This window comes from Xiphophorus maculatus, chromosome 16 (genome assembly GCF_002775205.1).
Source record: "Xiphophorus maculatus strain JP 163 A chromosome 16, X_maculatus-5.0-male, whole genome shotgun sequence".
NCBI lineage: Eukaryota > Metazoa > Chordata > Actinopteri > Cyprinodontiformes > Poeciliidae > Xiphophorus > Xiphophorus maculatus.
The window spans coordinates 24,167,468-24,190,137 of record NC_036458.1 but is presented as its reverse complement, the minus strand read 5'-3'; the positions used below and the strand labels follow the sequence as shown (position 1 = coordinate 24,190,137).

Genomic DNA, 22,670 nt, shown 5'->3' with positions numbered 1-22,670 from the left:
TTCAAACATCGCAGAGGGTCGATGATCTGAGCTGGTTGTCCTGTTACTGGACCTGGAAACCTGCAGTCCTTGAATGGACAGCAAACCTCTCCATAAACCAAAGTAGTCCAGATTTACAGGTGAAGCCATCTGAAGCTCACCTGTAAAAGTACCATAAGTAATGAAGTCATGTTTCATAAAGAGTAGACTGAAATTCCTTTACAGCAGATGAAGAGGTGATGAGTTGGGACAGAAAGCAGCCAGGGAGACATTCTTCTGCAACTAAACCACAGAGTGTGTTCATTACTCCACACACATGGCTCCTATTTTGGCTTCATCTTTATTTAATAAACAGTAACCCATGAATAATGAATAATGTTTTTGTACACGTGAGATTAGACTTGAAAAATCCAACAACAGCTTTACAGTATAGAGATGAGATGATTTTCATTATGAACTCATATGTAAAGCCTCACTGGGTGTGACTTTGTCATGAAGGAGAAAAAGTCATGAAAAAATAAAGAACCACTTATGGGGCAGTTCAGATCCATTAAACACACAACATTCATCAAAGCCTTTAAAACATTATTTTAATCTTGTAAAACCATTTTTTTTTACACAAGAAACTTTTCAATCACTACATTTCAAAGTCTAAAGCAATTTTTCTTTCCTGTTTTGGTAGAACATAATGTTAACGCAGTGAAATGAAACTGACATTCTCCTTTAAAAGGAGATTTTCCCCTTTTTACTTCATATAATGAGGAGGATATTTTTCATTCCTTCCACACTGCAGCTTTGTTTTCTTTATTGCCAGGCGTACAGACCTTCAGTAGAACTGTAAACTCTTTCAGTGAGCGATGACGGTTCTGATATTTACTCTCTGAAGCCTGGATCGGAGAGAAGGCGCCACACACTCCTGTCTCTACATTACATCCATCTGACAAACCAGACAGAAAACAACATTCTTTGTAGCTTTAAAACAACAAATAAGAACATACAGAGTGCAGACATCAGGAGCCTTATGATTTATATTACGTTTTGGCCTAAACGGCATCCCTGCTGTGCCGGCCGTAGTGAGCTGTGTTACATTGTGGATGTGTAGTAGAAGGCCTGCACAGCACTCGGTCTGGAGTTGGGTTAGCTGAGCTTAGCTAATGTTAGTTTAGTAAAGCTGTCTGTGGAGAAGTCCAGTTGTTGAGTCTTCCATTCACTTCGTCTGCAGTTTTTTCAGCTCAACAGTTTTTCCAGTGAAGCAGACAGGAAGGAGTCCTGCCCTGTCCCCCCCGTGGAGCTGCACCGGTTGGTGCCACCGCTGCAGAGCTTACTTCAGGAGCCACTGATTCACTGCGTAATGGAAACAGCAGAGAAGAATAGAGAAATGAATACAGAGAGAACCTGCAGTTTGGAAGAGAACTGAGAGAGAAACTTCAAAGATGAAAGCAAAACAATAAGAAAAGAAAAGAAAGCTGGAAGCAGCGTCGGACGTCCGTCCGGCCGCGTGGCGACCGCGGCGACGCCACCCAGTCGCCATCATCAATGCTCTCATGCCATTATGTTTAATTTATCATTTTACAAGTAAAACTAAACTAAAAATGAAAATACAGTTGACCAAATAAAACTAGTCTTTCTATAGGTTGTGTATGTGTAACCAAATGCTACATCTTTTTAAATAGGTAATTGTTTGTTAAAGATAACTGAAGTTTTCTTACAGGTAAAGTGAGTTAAATCTTATTCCAACTTTATTGTTAAATGGAGTGTGATTGAGACAGAAGCAGAGCGAAAGGTCCAACTATGCACAAAACGCCCCTGCAAGCAAACGCAAGTATGATTAACAGCGTTAAGACCTGCCTCTTGGCTCTGATTGGTTGTTTCTGATCAGGAGCAGTGTCTACAGATGTCAGTAGGACCACAGGGAAGAGGCAATGGAGATAATGATTTTCACAGATTGTCTCATACTATGCCATCAAGACATAGTTTCTGTCTACAAACGTCAATATTACGAAAATGTTGAGAAAACACTAATTTGTAATTGCTGTATTTTCATTAAATAAACACAATTAAAATCACACGTGACTAAGTTTGCTCACGCGATGAGTCATTAATAAACATGCCATGCCTTCATTCTCCTACAACTTCCTGTCACCTTTTTCGTGGTTTACACCAGTGGAAACATCCGGTGAGGGGTCATGTGACTCATGTGATTGCTAAAATTTCGGTGCGGCCAAAACCCCCCCACCTCAGCCCAGCGCCAAAACCTTTCATCAAAATGTGAGAACTTTTTCAATAGTTGTTTCCATTAAGCAAATTTCTTTCAAATAGTGCAATTAGACGGTCAGTGGAAATGAAGCTAGAGAAAGTTTAAACAAATAAAAATCACAGTTTTTATAAGCTACTTACTGAATCTTTAGCCAGCTAGCACAAGTCATGTTTTTCTGAACCTCACTTTGTGAACAGACAGGCGGTCATGCTGAGGATCATGGAGTTATCAGAAACACCTCAGTTTGATGAAACTCCTTACACTGTCGTTAAAGAGCCGAGCCCAACGTCTCCAAACTGGCCCCACACCATCAGCTCCACTGCACCAGACCAAACCCTCCACTCAGTGCAGTCAGACAAGAGCACTTCTCCTGGCAACTGCTGAAACCAGACTCATCCACTGGATTGGCAGGCAAGGCTATGATTCGTCACTCACCAGCCTTGACTGTTAATAAGGTGACGCTGCTTTGAGACTGCAGCTGGCAAGCTAATGGTGCCGTGTCTGTTGAGCAGATCGCTGAATAAAATAAGCAGCTAAATTCTGGATTTTATGTCAGTGTTCTCTGTAAATAGCAAAGTAACCACAAGATAAAATATCATAGCTCTATTAAATGAAACATTTATTCTAGGCTTTTGCTTAAATCTGTATTCCAGAATCAAAACAACAATAACAACATAACACCATGGCAGGGCAAATAAATAGCTTACTATGGCTAAAACCTTCCTACACAGCAAAAACACAAAATCTTGCCAAGTATTTTTGGTTTAGTTTCTAGTTTAAATATATTTGTACACTTGGAAAAAAGAGAAAGTCAACTTACAGGTAACTTTCCAACAAGATATAAGAGCTTGCTTTAAGTCAATAATTCCCTAATATAGATGAAAAAGTATTAGTTCCACTGGCAGATTTTTTTTTGCACTTACACAAGACATTTTCCCATTTTGTAAAATCTGTCAGAGGAACTAATACTTTCTATCACTATTCTGGAATTCTTGACTTAAAACAAGTTCTTATGTCTTGTTGGAAAGTTACTTGGAAGATAGTTTTCTCGTATTTCAAGTGTTCTAAGACATTAGAGCAAAAATACTCTGTAAGTTTGTGCTTTTGCAGAGTAAGTACAACTCCAGTCCTGTGTGTTCAGTGAAAGTGACTGGCAGGGTGACAGTGTTCGGCTCATTCTACTGCTTTTAGCTCATATAATAGTAAATATACATTTCTTTAGGTAGCGATAAAGATGAGCTTTGGTATGAAGATATAAATAGTAATAGTAATAACCTGATTAATACCGTCAGAGTAACAGAGTTCTGCCAGAACCTTCAGTGTCTCAGTCATTTTTGCTGATCACTCATGTCTGTAGTCTCTGTTAACATTCCACAGTTTGAACAGTGATTTGCTGACTTTGACCAAAAGTTTCCTGGTTATTTTTAACTGAGCAAGTGCAACTCAATGGATTTGACAGTCCAGATAGGAGCAACTTAAAAATATCTCCACTTTTGGCATGTAACGGCTCCCCTAATCAGCTCTGAAGAATGAGAAACGAGAAAAGAACGTGACGTTATATATAACATGGAAAATCACTTCCAGCGGAACGGAGCGCTTTTCTCGACAGCAGCAGTCGGGTCACCTCTGTACTGTGGGCGCAGGGCGCGGTTGTTGGGGCAGTCGCGGCCCTGCTTGTTGAAGTTGATGTTGGTTCGGATGCAGCGCTGCAGCAGAGGCTGGGCCGGCCGGGTGTTGTCGCTCATGCTCAGGAAGATCTTGTACGGCTCGTTCTGGCTGAGGAGGCGCAGGGAGTGCATCTGCAGGACAAACCCACAGCTCAGCCCGCTTCTGACCAGGCTACAGAGGGAAGCACTCTAACATGTAGAAAATGTGCTACGCAATGTGAACCACACCGAATTAAATATTATTATAATGATAATTAATAATTATTATAAAACAGATGATGTAGTAAAATTACTACTTTCTTAGCAACGCAGAGCAGAAATTACAACAAACGTCCAGAGAAACTTCTGTTAATTTATCTAGAGAAACTACTCTTTACCTTACATCAACATTTAGCATTAAAGTTTTAATATAGGAGCAAGACCTAGAGAAACTCCTGTTAGTTAGAAAATAAACTAGAACAAACTTAGAAACAACATCTAGTTTGATCAGAACAAGAATCCAGAGAAATCCCTACTGGTTTATAAATTATGGATTACTATTATGTACCGTAGTTTTATACTTTTACTTTTCTTTTGCTCATCCAGAGAAACTCCTATTAGTTTATAAATTGTGGAGTACTTTTTGCTTTTCTGTTTGTATTTCCTTCTAATTCATGTAAAGCACTTTGACCTGCTGAAAATCCATCCACCCATCTTCTGTACACCCTTGTCCCTAGTGGGGTCAGGAGGGGTGCTGGTGCCCATCTCCAGCTAATGTTGCTGAAAATGTGCTATATAAATAAAATGACCTTACTTTACCTTACATGCACGGCAAAGAGCCACGATAAATCACAGTAATGATGAAAATGTAAACATGTTGATAATAACAGTAAGAATAATAGTTTTAATTATACTTTTGTTTAATGTTGACGTCAGGCTGGTCATAGCGCAAATAAATGGTAAAACGAACAACAAGCACAAAGTTCCTCAGCAAAAGACGGAGAGTCAGTTGCACAGGCGACATCTTTCTCCCAGTGCTGAGTCCAGTGAGAGGCTGCAGTGTGTGGGTGTGTGTGTGGGGGGGCGTGTGTGTATGTGTGTGTGAGCTGTTTTCCTCAAGATAAGTGCTATTCAGGACTGGAACACCATAACACCCAGTCCCTGCCTGAGGCAACAGGAAAAGGCTTTCCAGGCCTGGAGCAACTACTTCACAATGGCACGGAGATTTATAGAGCTGTCATGAAACCTGTATGCAGATTATGATTTTTATATCAACTAATAAATCAAGGCAGAGAGTTTTCTTTGAATCAAGTGGTAAAAAGCAGGTTCCACTCATCACTTCATCTGGTTCTGAGAACCAGTTTGTTCTATTCTGCAGTTACAGAACTTTATCTGTTCTTAGGGAATAAAGATGTTTTCCTTTCATTTTTTAAGACGCTAACTTGTAATTCAGACATGTTGGAGCTCCTGCCAGCACCGATAACTAGAAATGATGTTCCTGCTAGAATACTTGTGGCCTGGTGTTACGTATTCACCCCACTTTTAACTACCTGCATCTGTGTCACATAAACTGGCTTGTTGATGAGGATCCATGTGGAGGTCTCGTAGCAGGGAGGGATGGTGATGGAGCCCTCATAGGTGATGTAGCGGATGGTGTCAGGGTAAAGGTCAGCTATGTTCAGGCCCATTAGTAGGAATGCATCATCTGAAGAAAGGGGAGACAGCAAGAGAGCTCGGTGTGAGAACATGTTCTGTTGAAGCTCCTTCCTGACGCGCTGATAGCAGGGAGAAAACAATGACATGTCTGTGGATGCGACTCTGACCAGCTTTAATTATCAGTCATATGAGGCCTTATTAAAAATACATTCCTGTGGCTTTAATGGTATTGTATGTGACAGCGCAATTCAGAATAGTGAATGCATGTGAATTGAAGAGAAAATGCCAATTTTGATTAAGCTGTTTTGCATTCAGATCTCAAGTCAGTACTTTGTTTATTGCTGCTCTGTGAGCTCAGAAGCTGCAGCTCAAAGGCGGAGCTACGTCCACCCGGGCATGTTGTACAACTGAATGGTTGCCATGGAGATTAAAGGATTTCTGAAACATGCATGAAAGAATCAGAGCAACTCCAGGTATGTTTTTTGATGAGGGAATAACATAATAAAATGATGCAAAAAGTCAATTTTACAACAATGGCTTTGTTTAGGTCAGATATTGGCATAAATAAGTAATGGTGATTCTGAGCTTTGGACCTCTACAGCTCATCCAGGGCTACTGTCCGTCTCTTCTGCTTCTCTGATTAAAGCGCCGATGGACGTCCAGGGCCTGGTAGGCCAGCAGGTGTCCAGATGAAGGACTGATCAGAGTTTTGGCAGATGTTTTAGAACCTAACCCTGCTTTAAAATCTTCACTGCTTCCTCCCCGACCCGTCTGCCAAAACAAGCAGCATTTCCATGATCCCGGATGTTTTCTAATGCTCAGCAACAAACCTCTGAGGAATTCACAGAACATCTGCTTTTATGCGTAGGTTAAAAGACACACAGAGTCTGTTCACTAATGAATGACATTTTGGGGGCAGTTGGGTGCAATAAATGTTATTTATATGTATTAGTTTAAAGGAAGTTGAAATCAAATTATGCCACCATTTTCAAACTTCCATTTGCACGACTTCTTTTTTGGGTTATTAAATGAAAGCCTGACAACACGCACTTGTTTGTTGTTGCAATGCGACAAAATGTGACAAACCTAGGAATACTTGATGGCACCGTTTTATTTAAAGATATTTTATTCCAAACGAAAGCTTTGAGACAGATGGATTATTGCCATTTTCATTAATCTATGTTGATAATCATAAGCAAAAAGCATCTCTTGCTTATAAAAATAGGAAAACATAAATACGTGCTCGACGAGGCCAATTTAATGGGTACTGATTATAAAGCTAAAATAAATTCTTTACTTGTCAAGAACAAAATCTTTGATCTCACACAAATCTGGCGCGTTCTGCCGCCGCTTCAGTCAGTGAGTCATCTTTGCGTTCCGGGTATTTTTATGACACGGTCCCACCTTAGGCTGAAATTAACATCCATCACTCTGTTTATATGATTAAACATCACATTTGAAATTCTGCCACATTCAATGTAATTCAACAGGAGTTGGAAATTCTTATTAGTCTCCACAGTTACTGAGGAGCAGTTCTCTTCTTCATGCACCCTTCAGTGGAACGTCTGCCTCCATCTCAGACTAACACAAAACGTTTCTGTCTTCTTTCTGTAGTGTTTATTTGAATGGAGAAGAGCTTAATACAAGCAAATACAGAACAGAAAACCATTCATAGCTTTAGCTAATTTGCAACGCACATCCCCAGAGGAGCCATTGACAATATTAAATAGTTTAAAAGACAGTAAAAACAACACAGCAGGATAATATATATGTACATAAAATAAATTCTAAAATTAATATAAAACAAACCACAACACTCCAGGTTTGATGAGGGAATGACACTATGGCATGATGTAAAGCTAAAGAAAATGTGATTTTAACTAGTACTTCACCTTAAATGAATAAAATTATGATTTTAAAACTGAATCTTGCATTTCATCTGGTTGTCTTTTATATTAACATGTGTTAACGGATCTGAAACACTGAAGTGTGGATGTAAAGTAAATAAATGGTAAAGCACTAAAGTAACTGGTGTTTTGCTCATGAAGAAAAGATCAATCCAGACAGAAACCCACAGAGCATGGCATGTTTTCAATAGAGCGTGTTTAGATTTGGTTCAGACCAGCAATCAGAAAGTTCTGTTCAGTTTGTCTGTTCACTTTATCTTACGTTTGTAGTTGATTCTGGTTATGGTGTCTCTGTTGAGCATACGGTTGAGGAAGGTGTTGGAGTTTTCTGAGAGCTGAAATGGGAGAAATAAATATCAAATTTTAACAAAAAACTAAGCTGCAACACAAACAAAAGTTTTTTGGGTTTTTTGCTGCAATTGTTACAATCTATTATTCAGAAATTGCACTTTGCTTTTAACATGTTAGTCAAAGAACTGAGAAGAGGCTGATTTCTGCAGATCTCTTTGTGATCAACCTTCACAGTAACTTAATCTTCCACACTTAGGATGTCACTATTTACAGTCGTGCTAGTCTGCGGTGGTTATATTTTTTGCTCCCACACTATTTTAACTATAAGGCACTACATGGTATTCAATGATTCACTGTCATGCTTGATTCTTATTTTTCTGATCATGCACACATGGTCAGGCTATTTTAGTGCAGGAATCCAGTCCTCTGAAAGCTGTGCTGGCTTTCAGAGGACAATCAAACCTTAATGAAGATGGAGACCACAGCGATGCCGTGAGGGCTCCTAGCCGCCTCGCTGTAGTTAGCATACAGATCTTGATTATAGTGGATCAGTTGGACCTGTGAGGGACAAACAAAGAGGAGAAGAGCTACACTATATGATTTAAACACAGGCACTGGAAGCAGAACTAAGACTGAATGTTTTCAGGATGTCTTCTTTTCCACTTTGTTAAGCAAACTAGAAATGCCTCACATCACCATTAAGTAATCAGTTTACAGCTTTTTAAATAAGTGTGATTGAGCACTGTTATTGAATGGGTCAGCCTAGAAGGGAAATTCTCTTTCCAAACTGGTTTCTCCATGATGCCGGCTGGACATGTGGGACATGCAGGGACCTACAGTCGTTTAATTGGTTAAGATGTGATAATGTGACTTTCCAAGGCATATTTAAACACACTACAAGCGTACCCATGCTGGTTACACCTATTGATCTGATCACTGACTGGAGGCCTGTTGCTGAGCTGAGCTGCATGATCTGCATCATGTTCAGCAACTAGCCAGAGCTAAAAGGCAACAGTTTGCTTTTTCCTAACAAGCCGTGTAAGTTGTGTAGTGCTGCTGCTGCTGCATGCAGATAAAGTTGGGTAAATGATTAGTTCATCCATGCCAGTTTATCAAATTTATTGAGTTAACAAGAATACTGATGTTGTTGCTGCCTGTTTTGCATCCTTTGCAAGTGGGTTAATGGCAGGAATAAACCCAGTCCTTTTCCATTTTTGTACAGAAGTTGTGCTCACTGCAGCTTTCCATATATTTAAAGCAGAGCTTTATTGGCACAATAGAAAGAGCAAAGTCAGAGAGGAGACATTAGAGCAGCATATTGAACATGTTGAACAAAACATGAGCATTAACAAAACCTAAAATGATTCCACATGGCAGACCGGGGTGATGCTGTTGGCCTTTCCTCTTCCTCTGGGCCCGTAACGGCCTGAGTTGATATGTTTTTATTAGATTACTGCTGCCTGGCTTTTTTGCACTGGCAATGGTTCATATGTGCAACAAAATAAGAACAAGCCACCTGAATAAGATGAATTTTTAAATGAATATTTCTACCTCTAATATATTGTCAAATGTATCTGCTGGTCTCTTTTCATGTACGTATTAACTTAAAGGAATCTCACAGCTAATCCATTTGGTTTGGTATAATGTGGGGCCTCCTTCTGCAGCTATAACAACCTCAACTATTCTGGGAAGGAAGGCGTTCTGTAAGGCAAACGAGTGTGTTGTCCAAAACTTGGGCTGAAGCTTTACACTTTTCCTCAGTCACTTCGGTGTGTTTCTCAGAACAGAACTGAAACTTTCAAAGCGACTTGTTCCGTCTTCAGATCAATGTGTCACTTGTTCACATCAAAGAAGCAGTTTCTGTTCCTCTGAGCAGGTCGCAAATGCTTCTGTATATCATACAGGTTACTACGCGCAATTCTATGCTTCTGCCTACATTTTCAATTGCTTTTGTCATATCAATCAAAATGTATTATACGGGTCTCTGCTGAATAGTCTAGACCTCCACAATATTTAAGCATAATTTCATTGTATAATGTTTGCAAAATGCTTGCACAAAGTGTCATAATATTATGTCAATCATATTTTTATATATTTCCATTAGATGCTGTTTTTCTAAATCTGTCCTGAACTGATAAATTGCTTCCAGGTGGATCCTGAGTTTCTCCAAAGTTCTGAAATGTGTGAAGTGTTAGATCCACCAACGATCAGCCAGTTTTCTGAAGGTGCATCTCAGGAACCATCAGTTGGTAAGCATATGGTGCATAAAGCCAGAGCACAACATGATGTTACATTTCTGACAATAGAAGGACAAAGATTTGGACGAGTCAGAGAGAAGATGAGGAAGAAGAGGAGAGAGGTGGAGGATTTAGGAGGCAGAACAGAAAAAGAAGGACAGAAAAACTGTACTGTGATTACTACAGCGCTGCATGTACAGTCTTGTCCTGTGTTTCCAGTTCTCACCAATTTAAAAGTAAAAACCTAAATGTGAATCTTGTCCAGCCTCTTGCCATTTATCTCCCACAACTACAACTTACAATACTTGTCATCCAAACTCTAGTTTACAACAGAGCATCCCTCTTACGACGGTCTCATCCAAACACAACGAAACAGGGACTTGACATTCTGAGGCACTAACATGTTCACTGATACAAATATTTCATTTTGTGGAATGGCCTCAGGATTCTGAGAAAGAAACGTGGTTTTGCAGGTAATCCATGCTGTTAAGCTGTTATGCACAAATAGTTTTGAGAAATGCACTTGCTGTTTCGCGAATGTCGTAAATGATTCGAGAAATGCACCAATGTGAGAGAGAAACTCTGGGGCTGAGAGCAGCTCTGATTAATCCACTGGGTTGACAAACAGAGACATCAGTCATCATCCCACAGAACATGTCTCTGCAGCTGTAGAGTCCAGTGGCGGCGTACTTCACACCCCAGCATTACATTGAACTTAGTGCTCAGTCAAGAAAACCCATTCCAAAAACGTCTCTGCTCACAGCTCTTGAATTAATCTGAAGTTTGTATGAAGTTTGGAGGTCTGCAGCGACTGACTGCAGAACGTCTGGGACTTCTGTACACTACGTGCCTCAGCATATCTGTAGTGGAAGGCTAAGTAAAAGTTGGCTCATCACTCTGTTCTTATATCCTACTGTTGTAATGTGAGTTCTTGTTATTCAGTTGTTTCTACTTTGCCTTAATCCCACTAACAGCTGTGCAATATTACAGTTTTTCTCAGTCACTTCGGTGCATTTCTCGAATCATTTCTGACATTTGCGAACAATAAGTGCAATTCTCAAAACAATTCATACAAAACAGCCTGGATTACCTGCAACACCCAGTTTTACAGATAAGACCGACAAATCCTCGTTTCATTGTGCTTGGATAAGACCGTCAGATTAGTCATGTTGTCTATACAGCAGGGTGCTTTGAGGGATACTTTGATGTAAATTATGCCTAAAGCTTTGGTGACAGGTACTGTAAGTTGCAGCCGTGGGAGACCAACGACAAGAGGCTGGACAAGGCTCACATTCATGCTTTTACTGTTTTTGTCGATAGAAATGGTCTTTGTGGTACAAAAGCAGAGCACAAAGAAAAAAAGAGTATAGTATTGAACACTTGAACATTTTTCTCCATGCCTTTTCCCCTGTGAGTGTTCATTGCTCAGGTTTTACATCTCACCTCTCCAGGAAATCCTTGTCCGTTCAGGAGATGCTCAGAACCAAGAGCGTCTTCACTCCCAAAGTGAAGGCGGACCTCCTCCAGTCGGTAGCTGTAACCCAGGGGGCCCCCAGAGATGTTCACCAGATGTGTTTTGTCCGGCCGCAGCGACACATGCTTTCCTGTGTTGTACATGGTGCCATACATCTAGGAGAAAAAAAAAAACACAGGGATTGGATTATATTAGATCATAGTCACCTGAAAATTGTCCATGTTTCAAATTCCTTTTCTTCATGACAGGTGAAGTTAAATACCTGTCATGATACAAAAGGCGTAAACATAATATTCAGCGTGGGTTTTGTTCCCACTACCATTCATCCACTCTGCTCCACTCAGAAGTTTTTGTGTTTCCACAGTGTACGTATCAAATATGACTTAAAATAAATTTGACTTTTTAATTTAACATCTTGAAATTGGGCCTCCGTCTCTTTAAAAACTTCTGCTTTCTGACACTCTGCCTTTAGGAAGTCATCACAACACAGCTCCTCTATTAACCCTTTTACAAAGTTTCCACCAGCGTTGCACTGAGAAATAGCTGCTATAATGAGCTCAGCAGATTCTCAGTTCCACCAGGCGTTTGCTATTTGCTGCTGGCTAGTCTGAAGGAACTGAAAGGCTGCCATGACTTTTGAAAGAAATGTCCAAGTTTTTTTTTTTTTCTAGAAAATTTTGGACTTTTCAAGCTTTTTTTTCCTCTCAAATGTCTGAGATTAATATAAAAAAATTCTGAGTTTTTTGAGAAATTTACTCTTCATTTTTGCTTTATATCTGCGGTGACTCTAATACGCCCTCGTGGAAAACTCTGTCTCTGTCAGTGAAATGTTTTTGTTCAGCTAAGCTAACAGTGTGAAGCTTGTTTGTGTTGTACATATTCTGATCTGACTGCAGCTGAGACTGAATGCTCTGCAATGCTAACTGGAAAATCATCAACGGAAGATTGGAACGAGGCTGTAAATGGGAAAATGTTTAATTCTTTCATTTAATCTAGTTTTGACACAGTTCTAAGGCCTCAGTTAATCACTCAGACATAATCCTTTGAGTACTTTGGGTAACAGCCCATTCATAATTCCTGATAGAATCATAAAATATAAAGGAGCTGCAGTCATACAAACTCCGCTTTGATTCCCTTATGATCACTGTCCGCAAATGACTGGAAACAGCAGATGTGGCCGCTATGGGAACAGGAGATGACATCGTGTTAACTGCTGGATTTCTGTATGACTTTGGAGTAAAGAGAGGATCTCTGTCAGTATGTCTTCAATAAACGACTAACAGACAAATCTAAATTTACAATGCATGAAAAATGAATCATTCTGAACACATGCAGAGCTGCGTGTCGTCACTCATAACACCCGTGGCGACACATGAACCATTAGCGTCCTCCGTCTGGCTGCCAGCCTTGTTCATCTCACATACTGCATGACGGCGCAGCATTTACGCATTCTCTACTGCTGTGTGTCGAAAATAAAAGAGGAGCAAGCACACTGCTTCTGTTTAATTGTAACATGCCACTGCTGGGGCAATATGAAATTAAACAATTACTCACCAGCCTGGAATCTATGCACAGCATAATCCGGAAAGAAAAGCTTGCTGTTATAATGAATGAGGCCAAGGATTTAGATTCTAAAAATGTCTGTGATTATCAGAGCTCTACACCTGTCAACAGGGCCAGAAAGCACCAACAGCGAAGGAAGATTGAATTTCTGGTTTACCGTCCTAAATGTAACTTTGTGTCTGATGAGAGATGTGAGATAGTATGTGAGATGTCTGATTTTCAACTGTTTCATTCTTAAATGAAGGAATTTTGACAACATTTTCAGTTAAATGAAAAAATGAGTTTATGTGTTGTTGAAGCTGAAGTTTATTTTGCCTCATTTTATTTATCTGCGGCAGACTGAAAGATGTTAGCATGTAGCATTCCTCAAACTGATGCTGAAGGATGTGATGAATGACGAAGCAACCAGAATTTGTAGAGCAAATAAGCACAACATTTTTTTTTCCTATAATGAAAAGATTTTCTTTTCTTCTTCAAATATTTTAAATCAGTTAAATATTTACACAGGCTGTCATGTAGGTTTGGAGTTTTGTCATTTGAAACCACCTTTTGTGTTTACTTGTGTTGTGTTTGACTAAGATTTTAATTGATTTGATGTTCTGAAACACAGAAGTGTGACAATCATGGACAAAATAGGAAATCAGGAGGGCAAACACTTTTTTACACCTCAGTGTTTACAGAGGAAGTTTGTAATTCAGGAATGTGAGCAGTTTGGCCCCGGGGCCACAAGTGGTCTCCAGGCTATTTTTGTGCACCAGCACAAATTGATGCAGATGGATGATTTTTATTTCTCCCTAGGCTAATATAATTAAAATGTTCTAACAGTTGCAACAGCAATTTCTTTTGCTTTCTCATAAATTTTATATTAAACAGCCCAACTGTCTGGTGACTTCCGTTAAAAGCAGATTTTAGTTCACCCAAATATCTATATCTATCTATATCTCTTGCTATAACCCCTTATAGTCCAATACATACATAGTCTTGTACATCTGTAAATAAATATTTATATCTCGTAGAGCACTTCTGGATAGATGCAAACTGCATCTCGTTGCTTGTACTTGACAGTGAAATGACAATAAAGTTGAATTCTATTCTATTCTAAATAATTCTTGATGATTTGGGCCCATGTGACAAAATGTTTGGCCACCACCAACAATAGGAAGCTTAAAATGTATTCTAAAAAGTCAAGAAAGCAAGATATGGGACTGATGTGTTGTTTCCTCTTAGCTGCAGAACTTTGACCAAGCTGAAGCTTCCCAGTGGATTTTGTTTTGGACGGCCAGGGAGGTTCATGTTTTAGTTCTAAACTGAACTCAGATAATTCAGTTCAGTTCATCCGTTCATTTTCTACAACTGCTTCCAGGGTTTCATGTGTGGGTTTGTGCTCGTCTTTTGCCATCATTGGATGACGGGTGCTCCATACCCTGGACAAGACACCAGTCCACACAAACAGGACTCCAGGACAGCCCAGTGCATCAAGGCTGCAGTTCTACCCGCCTCTCCACTTGAACTCAGTCCCGTCATGTTCCGTGTTTTTCTGTGTGTTTATTTTGAGTTTTCTGTGTATCTCTGTCTCCGTGTTGTCCTGTCCTCCCTTTGATTACTCCCAGGTGTTTCTCATTCCCTGATTACCCTCCTGTGTATTTAGTGTCACCTGTGTGTCTGTGTCTTTGTCGGGTCCTCGTCTAATGTGCGTTCAGTCCTTCGTGTGTCCAGCCGTAAACCAGTTGCTACCGGCGTTGAGCCCTGGCTTCCGCTCAGTCGTGCTGCCTGTGTTTTTGGACTGTTTGGGATTTTTGTTAATTAAATCACCATTATTCATCTAACCTGGTTCCATCTGCGTCTGCCTCACCACCTCTCTCCACCGCAATTCATGACAAGTCCAGTTCTATTCAAATTCCACCCCAAGTTTGTCTCATTTATCTGAGAAACAAATCAGCAGAATCTGATGCAGATGTTAACATACTGAGGATGGCACAGCATGCTGTCCCTCATATTTAAAACTCTCAGTGCATTTGGACGAACTGGCTGCATCAGAATGATGACAGAGTTCAGTGCCGACTCCAGCGTCGCTTTTATTCTGCAGCGACTGAAAGAACTCGCTGCTTGAGATCCTGGCACATCAAGTTGTATGATGTTAGAGAACAAAGTGTTCATAGCGGCATGTTTATTATACAACTATGAATTAAGAATAGAAAATAGAAATGCTGTCAACTCCATAACTCCCCCTAGTGTTTTGAATAAAATAACATAAGGCTACAATGATTTGGATGGTCCTGATAGCTTCCATAATTACTGGCAGAACAAGGAGATCCCAGATGTTTTCTAAGAAACAATGGAGGAGACTCCACAACAAACGTTTTAAATAATGAAACACTTCCCTTCACAAAGCTCTGCTGACAAAGTCGACACAGAGAGTGAGAAAAAGAGAAGAATGCAAGTGATTCTGAGTTGTTTTTTTAGCACTATTATCCCTTCGCTGTGGCAAACTGCAGCTGCTGTCATTTCTAAAAGTTCGACAAACGAAAAAAACTGGACTTATTGCCTCTTGTTTGTAAAACATTGTTTTAAAATACGGCTCCTATCGTGGCAATAATGAAAAATTAAATCATCCACTATAAAAGAGAACAGTTGTGATATCAACATACTGTATATTGCTGATATCACAAAATCAGTAATATTATCTGCTTTAACTTAAGCCTTCAGGAAGTCATCACAACATGGCTCCTCTTTTAAACTTTTAACAATGTTTTTCCCAAAGTTTCACTAAGTATCAGCTCCTATAATGAGCTCAGCAGATCCACAGTTCCACCAGGTGTTTGCTAATTGCTGACAGCTAGTCTGAAGGAGCTGAGTGGGGCAGACATGGAGGTGGAAACTGCAGCTCTAAGGAGAAGCTTCATCTTGAAGGCAGAGAGCTAGGTCTACCCAGGGATTTTGCACAGCTGAATGGTTCCCATAGAGATTAAAGGATTTCTCAAACTTTACATAATACTGCCCCTTTAAACAGAAATGGATTCAAGAGATTCCAAATCTAGAAATAGGCTAGCGCATTCTCAAGGAAAAGGAGTAACGTCATTGGTGACTAAATATGAAATAGGATGTGAACTTCTGATCCAGTTCTGGTTGTGACACAAAATTCATTAGAGAAGTTTTATTGAACTTCTTACTTCTTGTAGCAGCTCATCAGTCGCCACGGAAGCTAATGGAGGTCACAGAGAGGTCAGGATGGAATAAGGAACCACTGGTGGCGGTGTGACAACCAGGATGTTCAGACGTGTTTGGAGTCGGTCTAAGGCGGAATTAATACAACCGAGTCTTGGGCCACACCGTCTGCCCACACAGCTCATGAACAGAGTAAATTTGTTTGCATGCCCCTCAACATTTGGGCTTGTAAACATTTCCAGCTGGTTCTCAGATCGCTCTGACTGTTTTTGTCCACAAGGTCCTGCAGGCCTGGAAGCAGATTTCTTCCTCCATAGAGCCAGCAAGCAGTGTGATTATTTTTCTCACTTCTGGCAGAGCTGAAAATTACAGCCTCTCCTGGTTAAACAGAACTTTGAACTTTGCTTTTTACAAACGGAAAGTGTGCATACGGATGTTGATATGGAGCTAAAGACTGAGATGCCATCACTTGTAGTCAGGGGAACAGATTTATTTTTATGCCAGCTATAAACTGGGGTTGCACATGTTTGATGGTTGAGCCTGAGTTTTGATTTAAAACAAATCTTGACTACTTATTGCCCTTTGAGTACTTCAGGGACTCGACATGTTTTGAGACCCAGTCATGCAATTTTTTATTTTTACTCTCCAAAATAAACAACCTGAGTTCAGCAGAGCAGCATTATATAGCTCAACCCAAACATTGCTCTGATCAGTAATATCTGAGATGAATTACATATATTCAGATTATAATTAGGCTGTGATTAATTAGTCGTTAAGAGAATTTTAAAAGATTTAGACCAACGGTGTCCAAACTGTAGCCTGGGGTCTCTTTGTGGCCCTTGGACTGGTTTTGTGCGGCCCCACCAACTGCAATTTAAGGATCATCCAAATCTGACCCGTCCAGCTCAGGTGGTCGATTCAGATTGATACTTTTTATTTGTAATCAGGGTAAAATGAATACTGACATAATTTTTTTCAGATGGAAAAAGTTAAGTATTCACCGTTTTATAACCAAGCCTTTAAAACAAGCAGAACTGCATCTACCCTGAGACTTTTACTGGAAAGCTGACCTTTCTGCTCCCAATCAGCTTTTATCTAATTCATTAAGCCTGGATAAATATAGCCAGTGTTTTGGAAGAAAGTGATAAAAATGCTGTTCTTATGCTGTGAATTAATTTAATAAACTGAACCCCAGAATGGAAAAACTAGATGCTTTTTTAAATACAGATATTAAAAGAAAATATCTGTATTAAGAACATGCAAAATTCTTTTTAAGTTTTTGATCTACGTTGAGTAACACACCTTTCCTAGAAAATAAGAAATAAAAAATAAAAAGAGTCATTTATTTGCTTGATCTTGTTTTTTGGTATTTTTTTTAGAGGATTCTTGACTCAACAATTTTGGCCTTTGTGACAAAAACTTTGGACATCCATGGTTTAACAGAGTTGGAAGTTGATATGAACTTTGAATCTTATCTCTTCAATTTTGAGTCTTTCTTGTGTTGGTTGATGTTCTGTTTGCTGGTTGCTTAGTCTAATGTCTGCTGCGTTTCTCTTCAGTCATGAACTTCTATTGCAGATGGTCTTCAACTCCAGTCTAACTTTCAGATGTAATTCTCCACAGTCCTGTTAATATCCTAATGAGTTGACTCAGCTGTTAACAGAACCACAAGCCCATCAGATAAGCTTGTTTTCAATAGTCACTGCATTATTTGTGTGCTTCATACAAAGACAGAACATCACCAACAAACAATCCCAAATCTAAGAGAAAAATAAAAAAGGGGGTGAAATCAGGCTAAAATACTGAAATATGCAAACTATTTGAAACCATTAGACAATTTCACCACCACTGAGCTAAACCATTGATTGACATAAAAAAATAGAATGAGGAATGGCTGAGAGAGAGCGTCAGCACTGCTCAACAACTCTGAGGGAAATGAAATGCTAATATTTAAAAGGAGAAGTGAGTGGTCCCACCTGCGGTCAGGCTGTAATAGGCCGCTGCATAATGCATGTAATCCAATGAGGACACAGTAAGGGCCGGGGTTTTTAATTTAAGTCCTCCGTCAGTATCTATTAGAGACATACTCTCTGACTATCCGTCTGCTGACACGGTGGGCCTAATTATCACAGCAGAGGACGGGGAGCAGAAAGCTTTGCTTGGCTTGCTGTTTCACAGCGCTGTGCTGCTGGCGCTTCGTAATATCCAACTACTCTTCCCTCCAAGGATTCCTGCAACACACACATGATGAAACGACAACACTGCAGGTTTGAACGTCTTCCCAAGGCTAATCCACACTTCAAATAAATGTTTACTCAGTTGAATCTCTTGTAGTCTGTTATGAGCTTCAAAATATGATTATGTTCGACTACCCCAGCAGCCCTCGTTGCCGTCCTGCGACAACGAACTCGTTCATTTTTGAAGAAGTTATTTTTGAAGCAATGTGCTGATTTGGAAACCCTATTTGCTGAGGTTCCAAAGTGCTGGAAATTCTCTCTGGAAGCCATTCTTACAGCGTCAACATCACCGCAGCAGAAGGTTGGAAGCTCACATGCTACGACCGCGTGCTAATCATTAACATTCCACTTCGGGGAAGTTCTGTTTCTGCAGTAAACTAGCAAGCCCAGGTTCAGGTGCAGAATAAAACTCTGCTTCAACCTCAGTCGGTGAATTTTTGCCAAATCACATCTCTGTGGTAGGTCTCTGACTTCATTACATATTTAAATGGTACAATATGGAAGGGAGAAAAAGTAGAGGAAAACAATTGAGAGATTCGGGATGCATTCACACCAGCCCTGTTTAATCCGCTTTATTGGAACTTGGATCGTTTGCTGGTTCGGTACGTTTAGGGAGGTGAGAACGTGAAATGGCACAGGGCATTCTGGGTAAACACAACCGAAACGAACCCGTGAGCCTAGCAGGAGAAATGACTCGTGGTTTTTAGCCAAAGACAAAAGAGAAATCCTCCAACCGCTAAAATCTGACACCACCCCATTCCTGTTTACATTTAGTGAAAAAGGAAGTTGTGTTCAGCGTCTTCTTCTGAGATTTTTGTGTCGTTTCCTTCGGTGGTTCTTGGTGCAGCGCCACCACAGGTGAGGAGGGGAACATGTTTTTCAGAGGATTTGATTTGTTTTGGACAGAGCAACATGAAAGCGAACTGCGACGAGTGAAAATGTAGCAAATGTTGTAAATTTGCTCCCCAATCAAATCAAGTCCACAGGACTACCAGGTATGACATCATCCTCTATCTCTGTGGATTTTTCCCAGCAATTTGCATCAAGCTTATGTTGCTATGAAAAGTGAAATGCAGTCATGAAATGCATACATTTAATGAAAGATAAAGTTAAAACCAAAAAGAAATGCTATGGAAGGTGTCAAAGTGTACAGGGCATATGATTTTACTCTGTTATTCTGACTGAATTATTTCTTTTAAAGGGAGTGGAGTACTTCTACTGCCAACTGTGATTATTTCAAGAAAACACAGACTGTCATCTTTACTTAATCATTATCAAACGGGTTTCACCAGCAAAGATATTGCTGCTTGTACGATTGCTCCTACACTAATCACTCACCATGTCATCAGAAACAAATGGAGCACCACGAAACACAACAAGACAAATAACCAAGAGGCTCTGAGATGAAAACATTAGATCTTAATCCCATTGACAAATTATTACCAATTAGCATAAACCTAAAGTATTTGTCAAGGAAAGTGGCTCAAACATATGAAATATTTATCACTTAACTCAACCATCTGATAAAAAAAGAAACATAGTAGCAGTAAAAATGTCTGTCTGTCTTCATGAGTGTATTAGCATACTGTCCACACACCGCCGTGCACTGTAATCAGTCACGAGATGCTTAACATGGCCAGTGGTTTCAAAGTGCTTATTCACATTCATAGCAACCGCTTCCATCTAACATAACATGCTTTTCTTTACAAAACCAGAGGAGTTGATGTGATCAGATACTGATCTACTGCGCTGTTCTCACAGCACAAAGGCTATTCACAGTCTGGAACTGCATCAAACACTTTTTTTTTTATGAAATGTGAAATTGCCTCGAGAGCTTTCAGTTGAAAGCTTAGAGGTCAGCGGAATCTGGTCGCCTTTGGCTGACTTGCTCTCAGAAGTACTTCTGCCTGTTTTCAACCCATTTATTGAAAACAGCTCTATTTATCTTTAAAGGCGGCGGCGCACACACGGCTGTTCGAGATCAGAGACAACCACTAGTTAAGGCCAGCCTGATGGATGCTGTGACACTTCTGTTTTTATACCTCTGGCTACAGGGAGACGAAAACATCCTCAGGATGAAAGGACCGCAATTATTATCTATAAAATCTGACTGTGATTCCTAGAAGATTTTACAAAGTGGAAGTCATGTTTGTTGATCACTTTTTTCAGTCTTAGTCATTTAATTGGTAAAAATAATAAAAAATATGAAAAAAAACTTGCGGTACCTTTATCTTGATCTGCCAAGATGAGCTCTAATAAGTGTCTGCCCTTCCCCACCTTAGTGGCGCACAATTACTGTATTTTCCAGACTTTAAATTACTCTGGATGATAAGTAAAAAAAAAAAATTATTATAGTCTAAATAGAGGCACAGGAAGTTTATCCTGTTGAGGAAAGGAGGAAAGTAAGGTGCAGAAGTTAATTAGACTTTAGCAAACACACATCCCAGAACATGTGCGCTTCACTCACCCTGCAATTACAACAAGCAACTGCTACCATTTTGAACTGTTAGCAGCTTAAAATAATACGTCAGGTTTACTTCAGCCTCGGCCCCCTAATTACAGGTAATTAGAGGTTGGATCGGGTTTGGACACGACGTTGGATTTTTTAGGTCCGATCTAAACTCTAATTTAATAGCTCTGGTCTGGTTTATTAGAATAGAAACAGTCCTTGGATTAATAATTACACTTTTAGTTTGAGAAGAACATGTCAGAGATGAGAAGCTTTGGAAAAACTCAGGCTGGAAATGTCTGAGTTTGAATGAAATGATAAAGAAAAAATAATTTCTTACTTTGAAAATTTAATATCCTCAAAAATAATAAAGGTTGTTTCCCTGAAAGTTCCTACATGACATCAGCAGGCATATGACTACACTGTCCCTCCAAACTAGTTCTGTGTGTTCCACCTTGTAACATGTCGATGTGTCCAACCTACTTTTATGAAACTGAGCATCTAAATCATCTTTCATTGAAAGAAATCTTAGACAGGGTCATGGCCGGCCAACTGGTCCCTGTCTGGTTTGATAAACACCAACCTAGCTTTTGTAAAATGCATATTTAATCAAAATTTTCATAACATTTGCAGCTCTAAATGATAAAAAAGGCTTCTTTGATTGTAAATGTTGCGGGCCCCTGTTCCAGGCGGGCCCAGTAGTTACCATGTAGCCAGTGTGCATTCTCAGATGATGTACTGTTCTCTCTAATTACGTGTTTTAAGACTTACTGGGTGAAACTGATGTCTAATTTACATTCAGACTGGAGCTTAAAGTTGCTGCAGTTCATTTAAATAGACGCCTGCAGAGAAGAGGACAAAGTGATGATGAAGAGCAAACTTCATCCTCTAAAACCAGCTGCTATAAATAGGATTGTACATTTATAGTTTAAAGACGTCCCTTATGTGGGATATTTCCATGAAAACACGTCAGAAATCCAATTAGAGCTACGGAAATTCTGTCAGGAAGCCTCGGCTAACAGAAACAACATTTTTGGGCGCACTTGGATTTCATGTGGATTTCTGTGAGTCATCATGTAAAACTTATTTATGCTGTCAGTCTGAATCAGGACGTTGTTCACATTGAGCTATAACTTTCAGCGGCCGGTGGAAAACAGGAGCTGTATGTGTGTGTAAATGGGAGACAAAGCTCAACATATTGGCATTCAGAATGATTCATTTTTTCTCAGACTGACCCCACAGTCACCTCTGTCTACCTCCATCTAATCCTGTCCTTCATCTGCTCTCAGTGTCTTTACATCTCGATTCCCTCACCTCGTCTCTTCCAGGCTCCCAACTCCCTAATCCTGTTACATGTTTCAAAGCCTTTGTCAGTTTCTCCATTCGGTTTGTTGTTTTCAGTCCACTCAGGAATTTGCTCGGTTTCGCTTTGAATTTTAACAGGTCATACAAGTCAGAGATCTTTTCTTAAATTCCATCTGTTCTACTTCTATTTTTCTTTCCTCTTCCAATCTGTTCTGGAAGGTGAAAACTTCCCTGCAATTTCTCCTGGAAACTTCATGAGTGCTAATCTTTTCTAAGCAGATTTAAGCCTTACAAAATCTATCCACAGGCATGGTGAGTACTGTGCCTTTAAAGGTGGTTGTAAATCTTTCAGAAATCATCTAAACACACGGGCCCTATAATCAGGGTCAGGCACCGGGGCCAGCAGCCAATGCTGCTCCCTGCAGACAGCCATGTTGAAGGAATGCTCCTTTCTTCATCAGCTGTTGGGTCTAAAAGCTTTAGTGAGACGTTTATTTGCTGCAC

At 39.9% G+C, this 22,670-nt stretch overlaps 1 protein-coding gene across 2 annotated transcripts in view; it reads right to left on the bottom strand.

Moving 5' to 3' along the window:
* Positions 1-551: 551 nt before the first annotated feature.
* The window catches only part of LOC102223256 (carbonic anhydrase-related protein 10-like), an 86,837-nt gene continuing 64,718 nt past the window's right edge, over positions 552-22,670 (bottom strand). The window contains exons 4-9 of one of the 2 annotated variants that reach the window (XM_023349654.1): positions 11,417-11,602; positions 8,199-8,294; positions 7,708-7,780; positions 5,433-5,587; positions 3,861-4,035; positions 552-1,323 (exon numbers count right to left, since the gene is read on the bottom strand). In XM_023349654.1, coding sequence (XP_023205422.1) covers positions 1,301-1,323; positions 3,861-4,035; positions 5,433-5,587; positions 7,708-7,780; positions 8,199-8,294; positions 11,417-11,602 — 708 coding nt within the window. In that variant the 3' untranslated portion in view covers positions 552-1,300. Of the gene's footprint in view, positions 1,324-3,113; positions 4,036-5,432; positions 5,588-7,707; positions 7,781-8,198; positions 8,295-11,416; positions 11,603-22,670 lie in introns of those variants that run through there. The other variant, XM_023349653.1, reaches the window with a different exon arrangement.